At 44.5% G+C, this 19075-nt stretch overlaps 3 protein-coding genes across 5 annotated transcripts in view; 2 read left to right on the top strand and 1 right to left on the bottom strand.

Annotated features, from left to right (window-relative positions):
• Nucleotides 1-34: 34 nt before the first annotated feature.
• On the top strand, nucleotides 35-11978 carry C5H11orf16 (chromosome 5 C11orf16 homolog). Its single transcript, XM_072039362.1, is given in 9 exon segments — nucleotides 35-1262; nucleotides 1458-1534; nucleotides 2950-3222; nucleotides 6234-6426; nucleotides 7196-7355; nucleotides 8633-8861; nucleotides 9626-10221; nucleotides 10223-10276; nucleotides 10728-11978. Coding segments are annotated over 7 exon segments (1635 nt in total). The 5' UTR covers nucleotides 35-1262; nucleotides 1458-1534; nucleotides 2950-2954; the 3' UTR covers nucleotides 10863-11978.
• A 685-nt stretch (nucleotides 11979-12663) lies between these two features.
• Nucleotides 12664-14869, bottom strand: AKIP1 (A-kinase interacting protein 1). Its single transcript, XM_038180502.2, has 4 exons — nucleotides 14635-14869; nucleotides 14314-14427; nucleotides 14093-14143; nucleotides 12664-13094 (listed from the first exon to the last, which is right to left on the bottom strand). Exons 1-4 carry the CDS (start codon nucleotides 14803-14805, stop codon nucleotides 12951-12953), a joined length of 480 nt encoding a protein of 159 aa, XP_038036430.2. The 5' UTR covers nucleotides 14806-14869; the 3' UTR covers nucleotides 12664-12950.
• A 214-nt stretch (nucleotides 14870-15083) lies between these two features.
• Nucleotides 15084-19075, top strand: part of DENND2B (DENN domain containing 2B) — a 155082-nt gene continuing 151090 nt past the window's right edge. For 2 of the 3 annotated variants that reach the window (XM_038180500.2, XM_072039361.1), the window contains exon 1: nucleotides 15088-15564. The gene's annotated coding sequence lies outside the window, so the exon portion shown is untranslated. Of the gene's footprint in view, nucleotides 15565-19075 lie in introns of all 3 variants that reach the window. The other variant, XM_038180497.2, reaches the window with a different exon arrangement.

Genomic DNA, 19075 nt, shown 5'->3' with positions numbered 1-19075 from the left:
ATCGTTCAGTGCTTGGATAAGGGAAGTGGCTCACCAAATTGCTAATTGAAAAAAATTTTTAATGCCTGGCTCAATTTTAGCTAGGCATGTGTAGTTATGCTATTGTATTGTAACAATTTTCATTTCCAGTGTTGAAGGAAATGGTAACATGGAATACTGTTACATATGTACAATACTGTACAGTTTTGGCTTTCTTGATTGACAGACATGGGGACAGAGTAGCATGAAAAATAGACTGTACTTGTATATGTTACTTAAGGGTAGAAATGTAACTGCTCTGTAACAACATTTGCATTGACTACAGCTCTTTGGCAGATTCACTAAGGGAATTTCCCAAAATTGCAGGTATAGTGAAGGTTAAATTTGAGGGTGTTAAGCTAACTGTGTTCTTACTTCTAATCTGGAGACAAATTCATCAAAAATTTCTTCTAAATAAGTATTTGTTTTATGAACTGGAAGTGGAAGCTAAGAAAATGCGTGTTTATGCATTGACATTCTAGCTAAAATGTGATATTTGTATTAAGTATCAAAATCTTAGTGAAGTTAATATGAGGTAATACCCATTTGAAAGGGCTGTAGGCAAAGGTGCTGTGAAACATCTTTGGGCTTCCTGACTCCTGGTTTTTGCCTAGAGAGTAAGAACAAAGGCTAGTGCAGCGCATTGCTCCTCCCTTTTAACCCCCAAGAGGGTATCTGAGCAGTTTCTTTCCCCAGAAAGCATAAAGATGTGGGAATAAGGGCTGATACTTGGGCTTAGTGTTGAGGGCTTGAGATAGAAAAGCAGAAGTGTATTTAAAAGTACTTGAAGTAAAGCAGATCTTGTGAGATGACCATAAAATGTAATATTAGTTTAATCCATACTCTTACTGAAATTGCTGTGTCCGTTGTAATGGTAAGTATTTAACTAAATTCTAGCTGATTGTTCTAATTGGACATTAACTAAATTCTAGCTGATTGTTCTAATTGGACAGTAATGTGTGATAGTCCAATAAATGAAAATGCTACTTTAGTAAACTGCAACAGTGTGCATATAGGGAGTAAACAAAGTACACTCCTGTCTTTTTCAAGTGATCCTGTTTTGTTCAATACAGTTTCAAAATTCCTAGTCCCTAATGCCAAGTCTTGTTGTCATCATAGCTACGGTGTGGGTGGAAAAGACAAACCAGAAATGAGCAGATCTAACTGTAAGCTATTTTGCATGTTGTCAATTGGCTATAAATTGCAGGAGTCATCGACCCAGCGGAACAAGCTTCGTAGTTCAGGTAAGAGACTTGCATATTGCTGTATGTAGCAACAGGTCTTCCCTGAATTTCAGTGTTTCTGTAAAGCACTTCTGTCAGCTAGTCAGTAGCAGTGCTTCTGTAGCCTTCTAATGAGCGGTGTTTAGTATGATCACTTATTACATTAAGATAGAAGAAAACTGGAACGTTAACTTTTTTTTTTTTTTTAATATTCAGGTATTTTCAGGTATTATTCATCAGTCTTAAAATCAGCACATCTTGTTTCCTTGGATTTTACTTTCATCTGAAGATTGGTGAGTCTCTAGTCTAATTGGAAGATGAATTTTGCCCTACGTGCAGACAGTAAGGCAACAGATAACTTTTATATTTAATGCTATTGTACAGTACAAGTGTCATTACTAAGCAATAAATGCTGAAAGTATCTCATCTTGAGGGGCTGTGTTGATTTTGTGTTCTTGCTGTATAGTTGTTTTGCTATAAACATTTTTTTGTGATGTAACAGGCTTTTTCATTCTGCCAATGTTTTTAGGTTGCTGCAGTACAAAATTTTAAGAGTAATTCAACTTGTTAGGAAAAAGAAAGATGACTGTCGACTACTTTTGTTTTATAATGAGTGTATATATTCATCTGTGATCTTTCAGCACGTTTATTAATTTAAAATGAATCTGTGCATGCTGTCAGCTTACCTACAGAAATACCTGTTCAAGATGCACGTGACTTTCTGTCTTGTCTAACAGCATGCTATAAATGAATTCTTAACTCACAGGGTTTCTGTAGTGAGATCCATTTTCATTAGAAAACCAGAGGACACTGAATACAGATGTGTTTTGATGGAGTATGTTGTTAGAATAGGTTCATGAGCAAAAATTCCCAATTAAACATGGCAGGTGTGAAATTATTAGAAAACATTAAAATATCTCTGTATCCTTGTGAAGGATGAAGAGAGTCCAAATAATGTTCCAGAACTGCTGTCTGAGCATTGGAAGCTTTGCAAGGTTTTTGTGAGTAGTGGAATCTCAGTGTTTCTAGTAACCTAGTTCATGTTCATGTGCTTTTCCTGTTATAGAGAGTGTAATAGAACCTAAGTGTTTCAGAAAGCCATATATAGGTGAGGAAGAGGATGGCAAATAAGAAGCATTTTTGGATGGGTTTTGTGTTTGCAAGTACTGCTTGCAGTCAGTGAGGATGGATCATAATAAATCTCTAAACTTACTCTAAAACTTTTATGAAGAGTAGATTTAATACATGACACACAAAATTAAGATTGAGATCCCTCCTTCCCTGATAAGTTTTGTATCTAGTCATGATAATACAGAGAGTGAGACATCAACTGAATGGAGAAGAAAAATATTTTGTCTGTGAAAGCTTTTTGGTATGGGTGGGGAGTCTGCTACAGGAATTATCAACAGAACTTTTTAAAGGAGGATTGGGTGGAGAGAATACCTTCAGTGTTGGCCTGGTTTGTCTGTTGTCTGTAAAGATACAAGTTTTGGTGGATTTGAAGCAAGCCACACTTATATGGGGTTCATAAAGGTAGGTCTTGATTTCTGAAGCTGAGAGGAAAGGAGACTGTTTGCTGTGTCCTTTAGGAAGTGGCCTTTTTTCCTTAAATTCTTAAAGTTACTAAGTGATGGTAAGTCCAGGTGAGTAGTTTCTTCTCTTGTTCAGTATGAGTTGTTTAAACCGTTGTGTAATTATGCATTTCCAGGTTAAATGCAGAACCTGATGGATGGCAAAAGCTACTGTAACGTCATGGACAAGTTGGCCATCTGTGCTGACACTCAGTGCATACAGCTCGCTAGGCCTTTCTGTGCAGACCCATTGGTCACATTTCGTGTGTACCCAGAAACACCAAACCAGGTCGCTGGCTCTGAAGATTTGTCCTTCTTCCCTTTCATGTCTGAGCATCTCATCACGGAGAACTTCTACAGCGAGCCCTGCGGCTTTTCCTACCAAGTGCCCCATTCCAGTTACAGCAGAAGTGAGTACTCCTATGGGCCAGCGTTCATCAGAAAGAGGAATGAGAGGGAAAGACAGAGGGTTAAATGTGTCAATGAAGGTTATGCTAAACTGAGGCATCACCTGCCTAAGGAATACATAGAGAAACGGCTTAGCAAAGTCGAGACGCTCCGTGCTGCAATAAAATACATTAGCTACCTGCAGTCTGTTCTGTACAGTGACGCTGTGGCGGCAGAAAAGAATGTCATCGAGCCAAGTCAAGCGCCTAAAACAATTAACAAATAAAACCAGTGTTTGGAGACTATCTAAACTGTCCCTAACCAAGCAAAAGATACCCTGTCGTGGACCTGATAGCTACTATAATTGTTAATAAAATGAACGTTCCTGGAGCATGTAGGAACAGACCGTAATACACATCAGTATCAACCCACAGAAAGGAGTGGTAATGTTGTAGACACTAACAGCACTCAGACTTGAAAAATCTCATCTGAATGGCCTGAGATAATTCATGGGAATTGGAAATCACATCTAAATTGTTACCAATCCAAAAATACGCATGTGAAGTAACAGTATGTACTGTCACAGACTGCATGCTTTAAAATAAAATAAAATCTTTCCGCTGATGAGACTGAGATTCCTTTCATTTTCTGTGATGTTACTGGTTTGCTCTCTCAGGCACCTTGAAAGAATTTTGCTCTAATTGCTAGTGTTTCTGTTACAATGCAAGTAGGCCCTTTTAAAGGTTCCCAGGAACATTGTTAGGAGCCATTGGAAAGGATAACTTACTTTAAAAGAATAACTCAGTCTTTCCCTGTCCCCTGGTCTCTTTCTCTGTATTATTTGGTGGTTTCAACTAATTGGTCCAGAACAGATTTATGTGAAGATGGTGATTATCTTGTAATTAGCAAAGTGTTGTTAACATTTGCTGTACATCAGTCAGTTGTATTGATGCTAACGATTCAGCTGGCAGCATGAGAGCAGTTCGTCTGTGGGTTCAGCAGAACATAGAGAAAAGGGCTACAGACGTGGTAAGTGCTGTCAGTATCCTTGCCCTTAATTGCAGTCATCTCCTCTGTTCTCATGTTTTAATAGCAGCGAATTGAAAAATGCCTACTAAACGCAATTAATTATGTCTCTGTGGAGCATGGTGGGAAATACACAAGGTGTTAATGTTTCTTAAGGAGAAAACAAAGGTTAGGGATCACAGTGGAGACGAGCAGGAAGATTTCTGCATCATACTTTGGCGTTTTTTGGTGTGTGCTTTGCAGGAACTGGGGAGAATTCACAAATTCTTCCCCTTAACTGTGAAAAGGAAAGGGTTTTTAAAGTGATTTTATCTCAGTTTGTCTCAATTTCAGCCTTTCTATCCTCATTTCAAACCAGTATATTTGTCATATCCTGTGGTGGTTTCTCTGAATCTGACCTGTAGCTTTGTATGATGTGATACTTTTTGGCCATATAATGGTACACAAAAGGACTGGAGGACACTTTGCCCTTTTATAATCCCTTCTCTGCCCCCGCAGTCTTTCATCGCAGTATCTAGATCAGCAGAACTGCGTTTATGAGTACAAAGTCGAGCAAGTAAGTGGCAGACAAATGGTTAGCTCTGTAGCTGGGTTGCGGCTGTTTTTAGCTGGTCAGGTCAGCACGTCAGTTCCTGGTGGTAACGGTGCTGGCAACCTTCTTAGCAACTGGAAAACGCTGGCAGCAAATGTTTCGTGCATCGACCGGGGAAAAGGGCAAGGTTTGTGCATCGGGACTAAATTCAAATTGCCACGGTTGTGTTATCAGTAGCTGGTAAGCTTGAAACGCTGCCGGGTTCAAGTTCCTGGAACTGTCCAGGGGATCTCACAGAACACAACACAATTGCCTTTGTCAGAGCCCTGTTTTGTACATAAATGGGGGACCTGGTTCTCCTCCGCAGTGACAGCTCTGAGAAGCGTTACAATGGGCTTTAAGGTAGAAGTGGTATTTGTGTTTCTTTGGAAAATGTTACTGACTCCAGTTGGCTTTGGCTTACAGTAGGGAAGTTTGTGTAGTCGTGAGTGAAATATGTGAGTATAACGTGTAGATTTGCTTTCATAGAGACCCATTTTGCAGCAGTTAATTGTCTTTGTGCAGGTTTTGAAATGATACATAATAAGAGTGCAGAAACTCACAACAAGCATTCTGTGTTCGTATCTCTCTCAATAACATTCAAATATTTTTCTAAGTGCCTAACATGAAAGCCTGAACTGTATTTTATAAGGGAAATTAGCCACTCGAAGTTTACATATCCCTGACTTTCCGTTGCAGATTTTACCCTCAGCATGCTGAAAGTTTCTAAGCCAAAAAAAAAAAACAAAAACGAACCTTGTCTAATAAATCTCAGATTATCAGAGAGCATCACGTCATGTATCTTCCTGTGACAGCCTCTGAATAGTTATCACTTGTCACATCTCAGCATCTCATTCTTCCTCATGGCAAGCCATAATCCTACTGTTATAAAACATGACAGGACGGCTGAAAGATCAAAATATTTCCTCTTCATACATCACTATAAATAAAACAAGTAACAGGCAACTGTATTTGAGCATTACATTCAAAAGCTGTCACGTCTGCTTGGCTATGTGAGCTTCAGCTGCAGTTTCTGTTTTAGCTTGGGAAGGTTTGGCTGCCTCTGTGCACAAGGAAGCTTTAAAGGAGGGTGTAGGTGTAAGCAAACAGCCAAATGACAGAGGGGAACAAAAGCTGGAGGTGGGCGAGGGCATTGTTTTCCTTGCCATTTTCACAGCATTTCTAGTTCCCCTGGATGTTTGTGCCCCTTTTATTGGGTAGGGGTTTGATGGGTGACTAAATGTCACGGAGCTCAGTAATAAGGGTTCATCTGATCAAATACCAGACCAGATATTTGAATTCATTTTTTTTTTTTTTTTGTGTGATAATAATTCATAAAAGTTACTGAGTACTTAGTGCATGCCAGCAAGTGTTTGCTTGGGGTTGGAAAATGCAAATATATTGTTTCTTCTCGGCTACCAACAGATCATGATTTAGTCTTGCAGGTAGCTGCTTTTCCACCAGTGGCTCATCCAGAAGGGTTCCAGCCTATGGATCGCAGATATTGCAGTGGGATGCCAGCTCTGGACAAATTCCCGTGCTTCAGTGCCATCCCTCCTGTCAGCCACTGCTGTAGGAGCTCTTTTGCAGCACATCCTACCTGGGTCACCAAGCCCCCTGCCCCCCAGAGGTAAAATTAAGCTCTTGTTTCAGTCTATGGTTTGTTCTTTTGTTGTGATCTTTAAGCACGTTGGAATGTGTCAGGTTAATAAATCAGCAACTTCACCGTCATTTGTGTTTTCCCCTCCCTTGTGCTGGCAGTCTCTAGATGGTATTAACTGAAATGATTTGCTACTCTGCGAGATTTCGGAAAGCAAAGCTTGGAGTAAAACTGCTATCAAAGAAACAGACTTTTATTTGGGTAAATAAAAGCATTTTGCACTAGCAGTGGTCTTCTGTGAAATGGATCCAATGCTTCGTGACAGGGAATTATTTTTCCTGCTTTGAACTTCAATCTGGCATCAACCAGCAGAATTACTTTTCTGCTTTTTCTGTTGTTTCTTGGACTCCCCAGGACAAACCATCAGCTACAGTGCTCTTGAGTACATCTGAACTGTGTCCTCCACTGGAGATGCATCCTTTCTCTTGCCTGATCTTAAGAGTTGTATTGACTTGCTGTGCAAACAGCAAAGCTGCCGGTGGAGGTTCTTCTAGCCTAGGATTCCAGCATATTGCTAGATCCCAAATCAAAGAGAATTGGGTAGGTCAGGCACTTTTTTTTTTTTTTCCAAGAGTGAGGGTTTTTCCCAGCACAGGCAAGTTTTCTGTTTCCTTCCACACTACTGGACCTGCGGGAGTGTTATAAAATGAGGTGCAGTGATCCGGTTCTTACAAGATTTCTTTTTCCTGACCTACAGTAGCTGTTTTCTTACTGCTGGCCCATTTTTCTTTTATTCAAGGTGCCAGTGGATTAACCACTGCCTCCCATCCCCTGGCCCGGCGTGGAGGATGCTGAGCGTATCAGGGAGATCAGGGGGCTTAGAGAAGAATGTCCCTGTTCTGGTGAGGAGGGAACGTGATGGATTTTATTATCGTGGTACTGTGAAAGAGGAGATAGAGGTGAGTGACAGCTGCAGTCATGTGGGTGTGTGTAATCGGGTGTGTGTTGTCAGAGTCAAATCTGTTCACCTGCAGGAGGCAGCTGGGTCATCTGCTGCCGAGTTGGGGGAAGTCAGTGTGACTGCAGCACGCCCCTCTGCGTGTGGCAAGGACCGATCTTTGCACAGCACCTGAGTTTTGGGGAGCCATCTCATTCCATCTCAGCTGCTGCGTGAATTAGAGAGCAAATGACAAGATCAGCTTATGCTCATGGTTATGCTGATCCCTAAAGCTCCTAGTATGCACGATTCCAGGCTGTCCTCATCTGCTGCTTTCGTGGTGTGCTGGCTGAGCATTTTGCATGCATTACTGCCTCAGACATCAGTAATATTGATGGTGATCAGCTCCTCGTGCTACTCAGCATCCAAGCCTGTTTCTAAAAGTGATCAGACTTGGGCTAGGGATCATCATCTTGTACAGAAGATGGGTGCCCACCCACTTTTGTACAAGTCGTGTTGCTGTAACGCCAAGGGTACCGTAGGGGTTGGATGTGGTGCTGTTCCCCTTCCTACCTGCTGAGCTCAGTTACAAGATCTTTGCCTTTAAACCCAAGGTTTATTCCGAACAGTGTTTTCTTTCTGGGAAGGTTGCTGTTGTGTGTAGACACAGAACCATCAACAGCGCAGGAAAAGCGTTGGCGTGTTGTGTACACACTGCCAGCGTGAGGCAGCTACAGACCCGTGGCACGGTGTCTGTCCAGAAACGCTGGTGAAAGCTTTGCTTCATTTGGTAGCATTTCAAACGGAACAGAAAAATGTCTGTTCTGTCTCAAGAACAAGGAAGTGCCTCCTTTCGTTGTTGGTGGAAAGTGTCTTGACAGGCCTTAGCCAACAAGAAAATCAAAATTTCCAACAACTTCCCAAAGAAGCAGTGAGTTAATGGATATAACTTAGGCGTGCATGAGGAGCAGGTCTGAGCAGCTTCTCTAGCCCTGGTGTGTGCAGAGTGTGGTTTGTCAAACCCAGTTGTGCTCTGCCTCCATAGGATTTTTGGCAGGGATGGGATACAGGTCCTAGCTGCGGTGAATCTGTACATGTGCTTCGCTCAGCCTGCTTTCTAGTGAGCCTCCCGGCACTTTCTGTGTCTGTCTAAATTCAGAATTAAAACCATGCCCAAGTTCAGGCTTGCTTGGTGCTCCGACCCAGCCACACAGCCACAGGAAGGCTGCTGACGCAGGTTGTGTGACCTGACGCATCTCGGTGTGTGTTTCAGAGGAACTGTTTTGTTCCTGCTAACAGAATGAAAGAGGAGTGTTCCTGGTAGAGTTTGCTGAGCCATTTCGGTCACAAGGAAGGCCTCCAGTCTGCCTGCAAAAAACAGTGAAGGATGACATCCTGGAGTACACAAATGGTATGAAGCACTCCTTACTCCCTGGAGACAAAGTGCTGGCGCCTTGGGAAGCAGATACGGGGAGGTATGGCCCAGGAACTGTCCTCACGGGCATTGAGACGAGGGACCCCTTACGAGGTAAGAAAGATTCTGCCCTTATCTTGCTTGGGAACACGGGCGAGACTGTTGGGATAAACTCTGTTGTGGTGCTACTGACAGAGAACTGAGCGCACGCCGTAGTTTAGCACTGCTTACGGCTTCCAGGAGGTGATGGAGCTGCTGGGATCTGTACGTAACCTCGCCGCTCTGACCCGAAGGAGGTTGTGACCCATAAAAATGTCACCTTCCGTATCCACTGATGGGTTATTTCCTGTATGCTCAGACGAGGCTGTGTCTGTTGTGTGAAGGACAATGGCATTTTCCTGAGAGATCTAAATGTGGTAACCCTCAGGAAGCATCCATCTGTGCTAGAGTGCTCGTGCCTGCGCTGAGTGGTACATCCTGAGGGTGATCTTATCACCCAAGCATGGCATTTCAACAGCTCGGCCGTTCTCCCATGTCTGACAGGCTCTGCTGACTTCTCAAAATGCTGGTAAAATGTCCTCAGGGTGTTACTGCTCTCTTTGGCAGCGACAACGAAGGTAACTCAGCCAACATTTACCTGCTCCTTTGATGGAAAACTGGAAGGAAAGATGCAGTCAGGCCCCTTGCCATGCTGAAGGTGCCCCCAGCTGCCCACTCTACATGCCACAAAGTCACGATGAGTTGTCACAGTAAGGGGCGATGGTTGGTCCTGCCACTGGCATGAGGAGAAAGCCTGCATAAAGCTGCAAAGCCTGAGCTGTGTGTGTGCAGCCTAGGCAGAACAGCTGCTTACGGCCGCTTGCCTTTTCTCTCAACAGCCTCAGAAGATGAAGAAATTACGGTCCGGTTCTGGAATGACAAGAAAGTGAAACTCCCTCTAGGTGTAGCTCTGTGGATCCCTCCTAGCCTGTGTGGGAGAATCGTGGAGATGATCCACATGCCCTTCAGCAGCGGGTTAAGGCCCAGAGCAAGTCCTGACACTAGTTGTTGTGTTTTTTCCTGCAGTCCTAAAACAGCCCTGATTTCTGTTTGTGCTGTGCATGGTTTTGCTAAGCACAGCTTGCTCTGCCCACCCTGCTGGCCACTTTTCCCCTATCATTGTGGTTGTACATCAGCCTGTGTCAGGTGCATCTGCTGCTGCCGTCCCTGTTCTGATGCCTGGTGGCCTCTTCCACCCAGGTCTCTGGTCTTTCAGAGAAAACCTGATGAGGTGGAGCCCAGCAGCAAATCCTTTCCACATGTTTTAGAACTGGAAGGTGGGAAACAAGGAGAATCAGCAGCTGTGGCAGCTTCTTGCCCTTCCGATTCAGAGCGTGATCTGGAGTCGTTCCCTGCTAAGAGTGATGTTGTGAACAGTGTTGTTAACACAGACTCCAGCCATCATCAGAAGCCCAGGTTAGACGAATCTGCAGGACCCAAGTGGAAGTACTGGAAGAGGAGCCAATGCAAGTCCCAACCCAGCAATGCAGGTACTTTTTAACACCCTTAAAGGGAAGAAGCAGCAGGAGGGAAATAACCAGTGTGCTCTGTGCCCCCTTCGTATGGGCAGTCACTTAGCCTGTGGTTGATAATAAGGATCGTATGTTTTGCATATCAGCCTCTGATCCAAAATTCCCTCCTATGCAACATTTCTTCTCCCTCCTCTTGCACGCTTGCTCTTCTTTTGGTAACTTGTCTAATGGAAAACTACCAGAACACTGAATCTCATGTGGAAGCACAGATACCTCTCGTTGAGTTTCTTCCCCAGCATTTTCCTATGACTTTTTTGATGCTAACATGTTCCTTAACCTGAACAGGTAATCTGAAAGAATTCTTTCATGGTTAGTGAAGTATGTTTCCCTCTCTTCTTAAATGAATGTTCAGAGCTTCAGTTCTGGTTTCACTGTTCATGAGGCTAAGATACAATTTTACTCCCCCCAGAAATCACCAGCTGCAGCAGCACAGGTACAAAGGGCAAGCTGGATTCCAGAGCCATCTCTGTTGTGGACATGTTCCGTGTTGCCCCAGCTGATGGGAGTGTCCCTGAAAATGGACAGTTCTGACCTTCACAACTAAGACAAAGGGACAAAGGACCAACAGTCTTCTTTTTAGGCTTGGTTTCTTTCTACAGTGGTCCCCTCCTGCTTTAGAAAAACTTGGAAAAAAATCAGTTAGGACATGAATAACAAACAATGCAGGCAGAGAAGAGGAATAAAAAAGCTTTCAGGAAGAAGGGGAAGGTGAAGAAATGGCAGGATGAACAGAAACACTGCTCTGCACATGAGCACCATTGGTACAAATAATCAGAAATAAAATGTACTCAAAAAAGTTAAAAAAAAAATACTTATGTACTTAATAAAAATACTTAAGGACTTAAAAAAATGTACTTAAATTAAATGCTACTGTAATTTAAACATAATAAACTGGCATGATTAGGAGGAGATCAATCTGTTAATGACATGTCTTAGTGAGCAGAGGATACACTGGAATGTATTTTGTTTTCTCAATGTTTTATGCAGTCATTTTTAGTGGAAGCCTACTACTTAACTGTATTTTTCATATTTTATTATTTAAACATTCATAATATACACACATTGTACACTTTTGTAATTAATTTCCTAGGAATTTGGAATTTTAATGCCAATAGAGAACTCCAGACCGACATGCTCTGTGTTAGTCAAATGTCCTATTTGTGCCGTAGTGACATGCTTTGCCCTTTGGTAAAACCAGAAAGAAACCAGAGCGGCTTCATTCTAGCTCCAAACCAGCAGCATGAATCACAATAGTGGACACAACTTGATAATACAGAGTATAATGGCATACTTTTATTCCAGGCACGCTGATGCTGCTTATTTTTTAAAAAATAGACTACCAAGGGATTTGTTTTCTGTCTTCCAGGAGGAAGGTTTTGTGGCATCAGGAAAACAAAGATATAAAAGAGTGAGAAAGAAGACAGAGTGATGATAAACATAAAATAACTTGCACAGGAGGGGACAAGCTCAATGATACAGAAGAGGACAGAGAAAAAAACAGCAAAGAGCTTGCTTACAACAAAGCAGAGAGAGACGTGATAAATCAGAATCCAGTAAATAAATGTACAGCTGATAAGTTCAAGAGCTGAAATTTCAGGTAAACTGCTTACACTATAGCAGTGTTACATTTATTGAGCAAATAAAAGTTCTGATTTAAGCACTTTCTCTCTAGAATATGGATAACTATTATTTTAATAACTGAAAAATTATTTCTGCCTACATGGAATTTCAGCATTCTCATTCTTTAGGGTTAGGCTTGTATTATATTAAGTCCCTAATTATTTGGATGTGATATCTTTACAGTTCTGGAGAGATCAGGTAAACTACTATTAGCACGAAAAGCCTGAATAGATGCAAAGCAAGAGTCTGTTAAACCTCCAATTTATCTACAGTCCTCTGGAGATAGCCAGAAGAATTCAGCATAGCAAATTCTCTTTGTAGAAAGCCAGAAGGAATAGAGAAACGACACAAGCTGACAGCCAAAAACATTTTTTTTCAGGATTAAAGCAGAAGAGAAAGTAAAGGATATGAAGATAGAGACAGCAAAATTCTGAGATTTGGCATTTAAGCCACAGAACTTGATATTCTCCTCCAAGATTAACTGAAACTAGTTTACAACTGAAACAGTGTAAACCATCAGCTACAGAAAGATAACAGATCTGTACAAATCACGCTACTAATTCTAACTGTGGAATCTGATCTGTTTAGATGTAGAGCTTAGTGATATGGTTTAGTGGGGACTGTTAGTGTTAGGTCAGAGGTTGGACTCGATGATCTTGAGGTCTCTTCCAACCTAGAAATTCTGTGATTCCGTAATATAAACTGTCACCACAAAGACTAAAGTATGTATTTATTCCACTGATTGTATCTTTAATTGTTTAAAATGGAGGAGCCTGGAATTACACAGTCACATAATTGGAATTAAGGCAAGCAATGCGCAAATATTTATAAAATCAGTGTACAAAGTATGCTGTATATAGCCGCATCAAGTAGAAAACAGATATACAGGCCATAAAAATATAGTCCTCAAGAAGAGGATACTATTAAAGTGCTAACATGAACAAGTAATGCATAGTTCATTACATGCTTTAAAAAAACCCTAGTATTTTATTCCCATGATCGCCAGCGAACGTCATAGAACAAAAGTTAAATCAATACTTTGTCCCGCACTGACGTCCACCACGTGGGTTTGTTTCACCATGTCCTCGGAGGTTGCTGTGATAGAATAGGTGCCAGGAGAAACTTCAATGTAGATGTCTCTGGAAGCTTTCCTGGTCTGTAGGGGTGGGGAGCGGAGAATACACAAATGTCATTAGATATCTTGAATTTCCCATAAAAATAGAAATTTTGAATTTGGGTGAAAATATTTAATCTGCTACATAAACATTAACTTTTTTCAAAGTGCACAGGCAGCACACAGACCAAACTGCAAAATGTTCCTATTAATACAAAAATTAGTGAATGTCAAGGTATTTAATCTATTGATTAAATCAATGGAAATGGAAAATTAGCGATATGGTTTAGTGGAGGACTTGTTAGTGTTAGGTCAGAGGTTGGACTCAATGATCTTGAGGTCTCTTCCAATCTAGACAATTCTGTGATTCTGTGAAATAATCACCATGCTATACTTTCTCCCTCAGAAAACTGAAAGCTGTCAACCTCAACAATTTTGAACATAAACATGGAAGTCATCTATACACCAGGATACTCTCATCAATTTGTGCTGTGGTATAGATTTCCGTGTTTCTCATCTTTTGTGGCTTAGAAGTTCCCCAAATTGATTTGGTGAGGTGTTTGGTTTGGAAAAATCAGGGTTTCTTCTCCTGGGCAAACAGGAGTCTTCAGAAAGACTGTATCAGGGCCAAGCATAACTGGAGAAGCAACTGCTGCACGCATGTGTTGCTTGCCTTTTTTCGGCGTTGGGAATGTGTTGGGAGCACAAATGAGGTGAGAGTGGAGGACTGCTGGATTATTGCTGCTGATGCAAACCGCAACAGCCTAAGATTATTCACAATGTCCTGACGTTTTGTATCAGTCCAAAATATTAAACAGATTTAACCAGTTATGTGCCAGGACGTCATGATCTGGGTTACAATTAATTGTGTAAGGCTCTGTCCATTCTTTTGCCCATCTATACGTGCATTACGATTATTGCTGATTAATCTGTGCCATCACAAGATCTCCACACCTGACTGTAAGTTTTAACCAGCTGGATGCAAAATGCTCGGGAAATGCTGTATCTCGATTTAAAAACAAGGTATTCTGCGAACTTACACGCTGAGGGCGAGTTGTAGCTTGGCTGGATTCTACTGTGGACGCATTTTTCTGGAAAGAAAAAGATGCTGCTTTGTAACGATAACCTCATAGCATGCAAATGTAGCCCCTGAGAGAGGGGTCTGTTACGCTTTCCCCTGCACAAAATGACTGAAATGATTGTAATAGGAATTATTGTGTAGGAATAACCTTTATTTAAAGCAAAGCAGATTCCCACTGACCTCTTCTTTAGAGGGCTTGAACTCTTCTTCCCCTGCTTGTCTGCTGTGGTATCTGCAGATGTGTTTGACTTCGTGCTCGTTGCAGCTCCAGGCCGGCACACACCTGTAGTACTCCTGGACAGCAACGGGAACAGAGAACATCACATGGAGAAGCATCACGGCCATGCTGACAACTTGAGTCTCCTCTCAGGCGAGAGCTGCGTTCGCTAAATGTGCATCAACGTGCAGCTCCCTTCCCTGCAGCTCTGCTGCCACCTGCAGTCCCCGCAGCGCTCCGCAAACTTCCCGCCCCCCGCGCGTTGCCCTGCGCCCCCCCCGCACCTCGCACTCGGCCGCCGCGCGCCGCAGGAGCCCGCCCAGGGACGCGAAGGCCGCGCTGAGGCGCGCCGGGGGCTCCCGCGCCCGCTGCTCCCGCGCCTCCTCTTCCCGCCGCCGCCGCCGCGCCCGCTCCAGCACGGCGCGCGCCATTCCCGCCGTCCGCGCCCCGTCCATGCCGCCGTCACAGTGCGCGCCTGCGCCACGCGGCCCCGCCGCCGCCGCTAGGGGGCGCCGCGGCCACGCCCGCAGCTGAGGTGGGGGGGTGGGGGGGGCGTGGTAAATGGGGAATAAAGGTGAAATTTGGTAAAGGTGGTGGTGTGTCCGAGTGGTTTCATGGCTGGGGCTGAGCGCGCTGCGCAGGGTGCGGGCAAGCAGCGCCGTGCAGGGGGGCGTTTGCCTGAGCGGCGTTTTGGTTCTGTTTCAGTCAGAGCAATGAAGGCGGGCTCGCCTTTCGCTCAAGGAGTGCAAAATCAGACAGAATCAGAGAGAATCAGACAACCACAGACAATTAGGGTTGGAGGAGACCTCCAAGCCACCCGGTCCAAGCCACCCGGTCCAGCCAGCTGCGAGGTTTCGGTGCCTTCCCCCTGTTCTGCAGGGACAGCAGCCGGGCTGGGCGCAGGAAGCTCGCTCTTCCTTCCCTCCCTCCCTCTCTCCCTCCTTCCTTCCTTGCTTCCCTCCTTCCCCGGCTTTATCCTCCTCCTCCTCCTCCTCCTCCTCCCCTCGGCCGCTGTGCGGTGGGAGCGGGTCTCTTTGTTGGCCGCCTGCTTCCCATTAATCTGCCCGTCCCCACTTCCTGCCTGCGCATACTTCTCTCTCTCCCCCCCTCCATCCCCATCTCGCTCCCTTCCCTCCTCCTCCTCCTCCTCCTCCTCCTCCTCAGCCCGCTCCGAGCCGCCGCCCGGGCTGAGGGAGCGCCCCGCTGCGCGCCTGGTAAGAGCCGGGGGGAGCCGGGGGGGGGGCTGGGGACACGGCCCCCGGCGGGCAGGGCTCCGGTCTGAAGGGAGAAGGGGCAGCCGCGGGGCTGTGAGAGGCTGAAGGGAGCGGGAGGAGCCGCCTGGGCTCCCGTGCAAGGCTGCGGGGTCCCCGGGGCAGCTCCAGGCGAGGAGCCGGGGGAGCTGCTTCAGCAGGGCGCTGGGTGGGTAAAGCCACAAGGACGGTCCTGGCTGGCACCCGGCGTTTGTTACCCTCTCGTTTCACTGTAGCACTGATTTGGGGTGATGGGTTTTCCTTCTCAGTGTCCTTAACGTCATTCAGGTGGTCTTTAACTTCAGCCAGGCGCTGCACAATCCAGCACAGGCCACCTGGAGTGACCAAAACTTTTGGGAAACAAGGGGTGAAATTGTTGCCGTCTGATCTCTGCTGGTGCGGAGTAGGGTGGGTTGGAGTGGGGTTAAGCAGCCTTTAGGACTGGGTGGTGTTTTGGTGATTTGTGATTGATACGTGTTCAGTAGGTGAAAAAAGCCCATACAGTGCGTGGATAAGTTAACAAAGCAAAAGGAGGTGTGAGTATCTTACATTTAAGATCAGATCTGAGAAAATCATGCGTGTTCAGGAATGTCAAAATTTCACGTTAATTTTTGTGACTGGGTTATGCAGGTGGCAAAATAGAAACCTGTTACCGGCCTGACAGGTGAGAAGAAGATCTGTGCCTTTGGGCATTTGTTTTCCTCCGGCTCTAAGACCAGTTGTTCCAAGCAAAACCAACACCTTTAAGCAGTTATGATTACTTTAGCAAGATACCTAAGCATGTAGCCAAGCACATGCTTTTAGGACCAGTGGCAGTCTGTGCACTCCTGGGAGTCACCAGACTGATGGGGAGCTGCCATCTTCCTTCTGCAGTGGCCCTGGTTTCCCCTGAGCGGGTGGTGAAGCTCCTTGGGGTAGGGGTGATGGTATGGGTGGTACTGCGGGACTGGCAAACTCCCACCTGCACCTCGTGTGCAGAAAGAGGGGAATCCTGCTTGGCTTGGCGTCCTTCTGCTCTCCTCGGGGTGATGAACTTCCCCTCAGCTTGCTCGGCACAGCCACTGCCTCTCCCAGTGCTGGGAAGGAGAAGCACCTCCTGTCCTTTCTGATCCTGCGTTTTTGTGCCGCGGCTGCCAGAAACCCTTGCAGTTTCCCTGTAGGCAACTGACTTTTAACATATACTGCAGCATCTAAAGGAGCGCGTGACCCCTTGTTATTGGTGACCCTGCAAGCCATTGTGTAATCTGTTGACTGTAATGTACCATGGCAATTCATTCTTGGTTGGGAAGCCTTGCCAAGGGCTTGATGGAATAGCACGATTTTATCCACTTTATTGTTTTCATTGTGTTTCATAAACATCTAAGACCCTCTGGGAAGAATCACTGGGGCGGCTGGGCCTCCTTTTTTTAATTGCTGGTTAAATAAATGTGGCCAGTTTAAAAAAAAAAAAAAAATAAAAAAAAAAATAGTGGTATGCAGGATCTCAGAATGCCTGGAACTGCTAAACATTCATGTTTAGGAAGCAGGACTATTTTTAGTGTAGGGGCATTTAAAGAAATGATACTAGCCCCTTGTGGAGAGGTCACTGCTAAGTGCGCTGGAGAGCCTGCTTTTAACTGGAGAGCAAAACCAAGTTTCCCACAGCTGAATAAAGTTAGAGACCCAGATCTGTACTTTTCCCACTTAGCTGAAGAGAGAGAGGATGGGCTTCTTGTGAGTGTACAGCAGTGGGAGTGAGGAGGCATGAATCCTTACCTCACACATGCAAAAAAAATAAATAAAAAATCCTGGTCGTGGGGACGTGCTTAGCTTTCTGATTCTTCCCAACCCATGTTTGCAGAAGAGACGTGGGACTGAAAGGCATTTAGTGCTTTCTGAGAAGGGCTAGGATCTGGCAGCAGCATGTACCCCTTGGGATCTGCGTCTGGGGGAGGGCACAGCTCTCCTGAACGCCTCCCTGGCTGCCACCCTCACCTAGAGCTGAAAGAATTGGGGTGAAAGAAGTCTGTAGAAGTATGATGGTTTAAGAGAACGTGGCTTAGGTCAAAGCTACCACTGTGTGCTGGCCCCACCGTGTCGTGAGTGACCTCATATAATGGAACCAAAATCTGGACTGATCAGACTTCAAAATGTATCAAATGATAGCTGAGTCAAATCAAGTTTTGGTCCAAACTTTGTTGATTTCTCATTTAACATTAGGTCAGTTTAGGTTATGAATTACTATTCTACTGTGCTGCTATACTAGTCTACTTTTTTTTTTTTATGCTGAATGCCATGTGTGTAAGTTTTGTCTCCATGCTGTAAAGCGCATGCAACTGCTGCTTTTCGCATTTTTTGCCTGCAGTTGGGATTTAGTTGGCAGTGTGGATAGAGGCAAGTTTGGGGAACTGAATCCAAATATTTACATTCTCAATTTGGCCTAGGCCTTCTGCTTGTAAACACTCATAGTCACATTGAACTTTGGTGAGGTTATAAGTGGCTGTAGCAGGCCTTGGGGAGTCACACCCTACAAGACCTGAGATTCCCGCTTCTGGGAAGGGTTTCGGATGTATTTTTTGGGTATATGCGTCTCAGCTTGAGAGTTAGTATTTCTCGCTCTTTCCCCTAATCTGACTGCAAAATCTTGTTGTGTATTTTTATTTTATTATTTTTTTCCCCACATGGAAATGTTTTATGCTAGTGAGATACATCAAACTCAACATGTCATGGAAGAGCAGGCAGGACTGCCCCAAAGGGGCAGCACAGACTCCGTCAGTCCTTGTCTACTGGGCTGCTGTTGAACTCTGCCCTCCACGGTCACCATTTCCCCAGTCCTCGCTTTTTAGGTGGGCTCAAATAAGGTTAGATTTGAACAATGGTGATGTTTGCTCATGGAGAATCAGATTTAAGCCCTCTTTTCCTTCATTTACGTGTTGAACAGCTGTCACTTCATTAGAAGTTTTTTAATTGCTAGGGACTGAGCCTCTGAGTTTTGCTCTGCATTATCAGTTAAACTTTCTGGAGTCCTTGTTACCACAAACTGTAGAGGTAGGGATCGACTGGTAAGTTAACGCCTTATGGCCAAACCACCCTCTGGGCTCGGCTATGCCTCTCAGTTTGGGTTTGAAGTTTGAAATGATAATTTAGTTGCAGAAAGCTTGTGACTATAGATAGAAGTGACTGGGTTGCAAGGAATTACAGTCTGAGTTCCTGCTCATCACTTGAGGTCAATAACATTGTGTCCGTAGCCAACTGAGCTTTGAAGGAGATTGCTTTAGCTGAATTACATATGTAGATTAACCTAACTTTGCTTTCCGTCTGGAGCTGTTCGGGGAGATGGATGCTGCTTCACAGGGACAGTGCTGTCCGTGTGCTCTGCTGTAAGCTTCTGACCGTGGGGACGCATTGGGGTCGAGGAAAATAGGGTAAGAGGTATTCATTTTAATGCCACCTTTCAGCATTTTTTTGAAGATGTGTTTGTTGGAGCCATTTAGTC

This window comes from Anas platyrhynchos, chromosome 5 (genome assembly GCF_047663525.1).
Source record: "Anas platyrhynchos isolate ZD024472 breed Pekin duck chromosome 5, IASCAAS_PekinDuck_T2T, whole genome shotgun sequence".
Lineage (NCBI taxonomy): Eukaryota > Metazoa > Chordata > Aves > Anseriformes > Anatidae > Anas > Anas platyrhynchos.
Note: the sequence above shows the minus strand (reverse complement) of the source record. Positions and strands in the feature narration are given on the sequence as shown.

What these genes read in the sequence shown, in the direction of transcription:
- AKIP1 (XM_038180502.2), bottom strand. Translation starts at nt 14,805, where the DNA reads ATGGACGGGGCGCGGACGGCGGGAATGGCGCGCGCCGTGCTGGAGCGG. An exon ending in GCGCGGCGGCCGAGTGCGAG is followed by an intron (nt 14,428 to 14,634) that starts GTGCGGGGGGGG and finishes GTTGCTGTCCAG; the next exon opens with GAGTACTACAGGTGTGTGCC. An exon ending in CTACAACTCGCCCTCAGCGT is followed by an intron (nt 13,095 to 14,092) that starts GTAAGTTCGCAG and finishes CCACCCCTACAG; the next exon opens with ACCAGGAAAGCTTCCAGAGA.